This window comes from Plasmopara halstedii, assembly GCF_900000015.1.
Source record: "Plasmopara halstedii genome assembly, contig: Scaffold_721, whole genome shotgun sequence".
NCBI lineage: Eukaryota > Oomycota > Peronosporomycetes > Peronosporales > Peronosporaceae > Plasmopara > Plasmopara halstedii.
Window position 1 is genome coordinate 1 of NW_020187637.1, and position 753 is coordinate 753.

The following is a 753-nucleotide window of genomic DNA, read 5'->3' on the forward strand; positions in this document are numbered from 1 at the left end:
TCATCTCCCCAAGTCGTAGATGTTGGAGTAAATGCCATTCCTAAAACAAGTGACCAAAGCGTTGAGGTTCAAACTCGATCAGTGAATGCTGGATTAAACACGGACCTTACCATACCGCCTGAGAAGAAAACGATGGATAGTGAAGAGCAAGTTGATTCAAGATCATGGATCAAAAATCTATTCATAGAGAATCCAAATTGGGTTGCTCTTCGAATTCATCCCATCCGTAGGAAGACTGGCAAAGATGATCCTAGGTACCGTCTTGGAGATAAAGGGTCTCTCATTACCATCATAGGAAACATTAAGCGATATAATTATGAAACGATTGATTGGGTAGCTACTGAATCTAAAATCAGGAATATCTACTACGATGGTGAAAGCAACTCAATTGACGAAGTTGGCGCCATGCATGATGAAGAGAATCTAACGAGGACACTCATGCAGTCAGATAAAAAGCGTTTGAAGGGAAAGAAGCGTGCAGGCGATGATTTAGAGTTTCTCGATGTGAAGCTTAAGGATAGGAGACTGGATGACATTCATTTTGTCAATAGATCGACATCAACAACCTCTGACGACGATCAAAGCCGGATAAAACTACTTTGGATTTTACTAAACAACAAAGAGCTGCTGATATCGAATGGAATTATGAAAAATGTACTTCCCGTTTTCAAGGAAAAGTTCAAATCCGATGTATCCGATCTCCGTCAGTACGTTTGGATTAATAAATCATCTATTGACATTTATGGAAAAAAA

At 39.4% G+C, this 753-nt stretch overlaps 1 protein-coding gene across 1 annotated transcript; it reads left to right on the forward strand.

Moving 5' to 3' along the window:
- Positions 1-132: 132 nt before the first annotated feature.
- On the forward strand, positions 133-707 carry PHALS_13826 (uncharacterized protein; the record flags this gene model as incomplete). The annotated part of the gene is made up of 1 exon (XM_024729646.1): positions 133-707. A coding segment is annotated over one exon (575 nt), but the record flags the coding sequence as incomplete, so codon positions are not given.
- Positions 708-753: the final 46 nt, after the last annotated feature.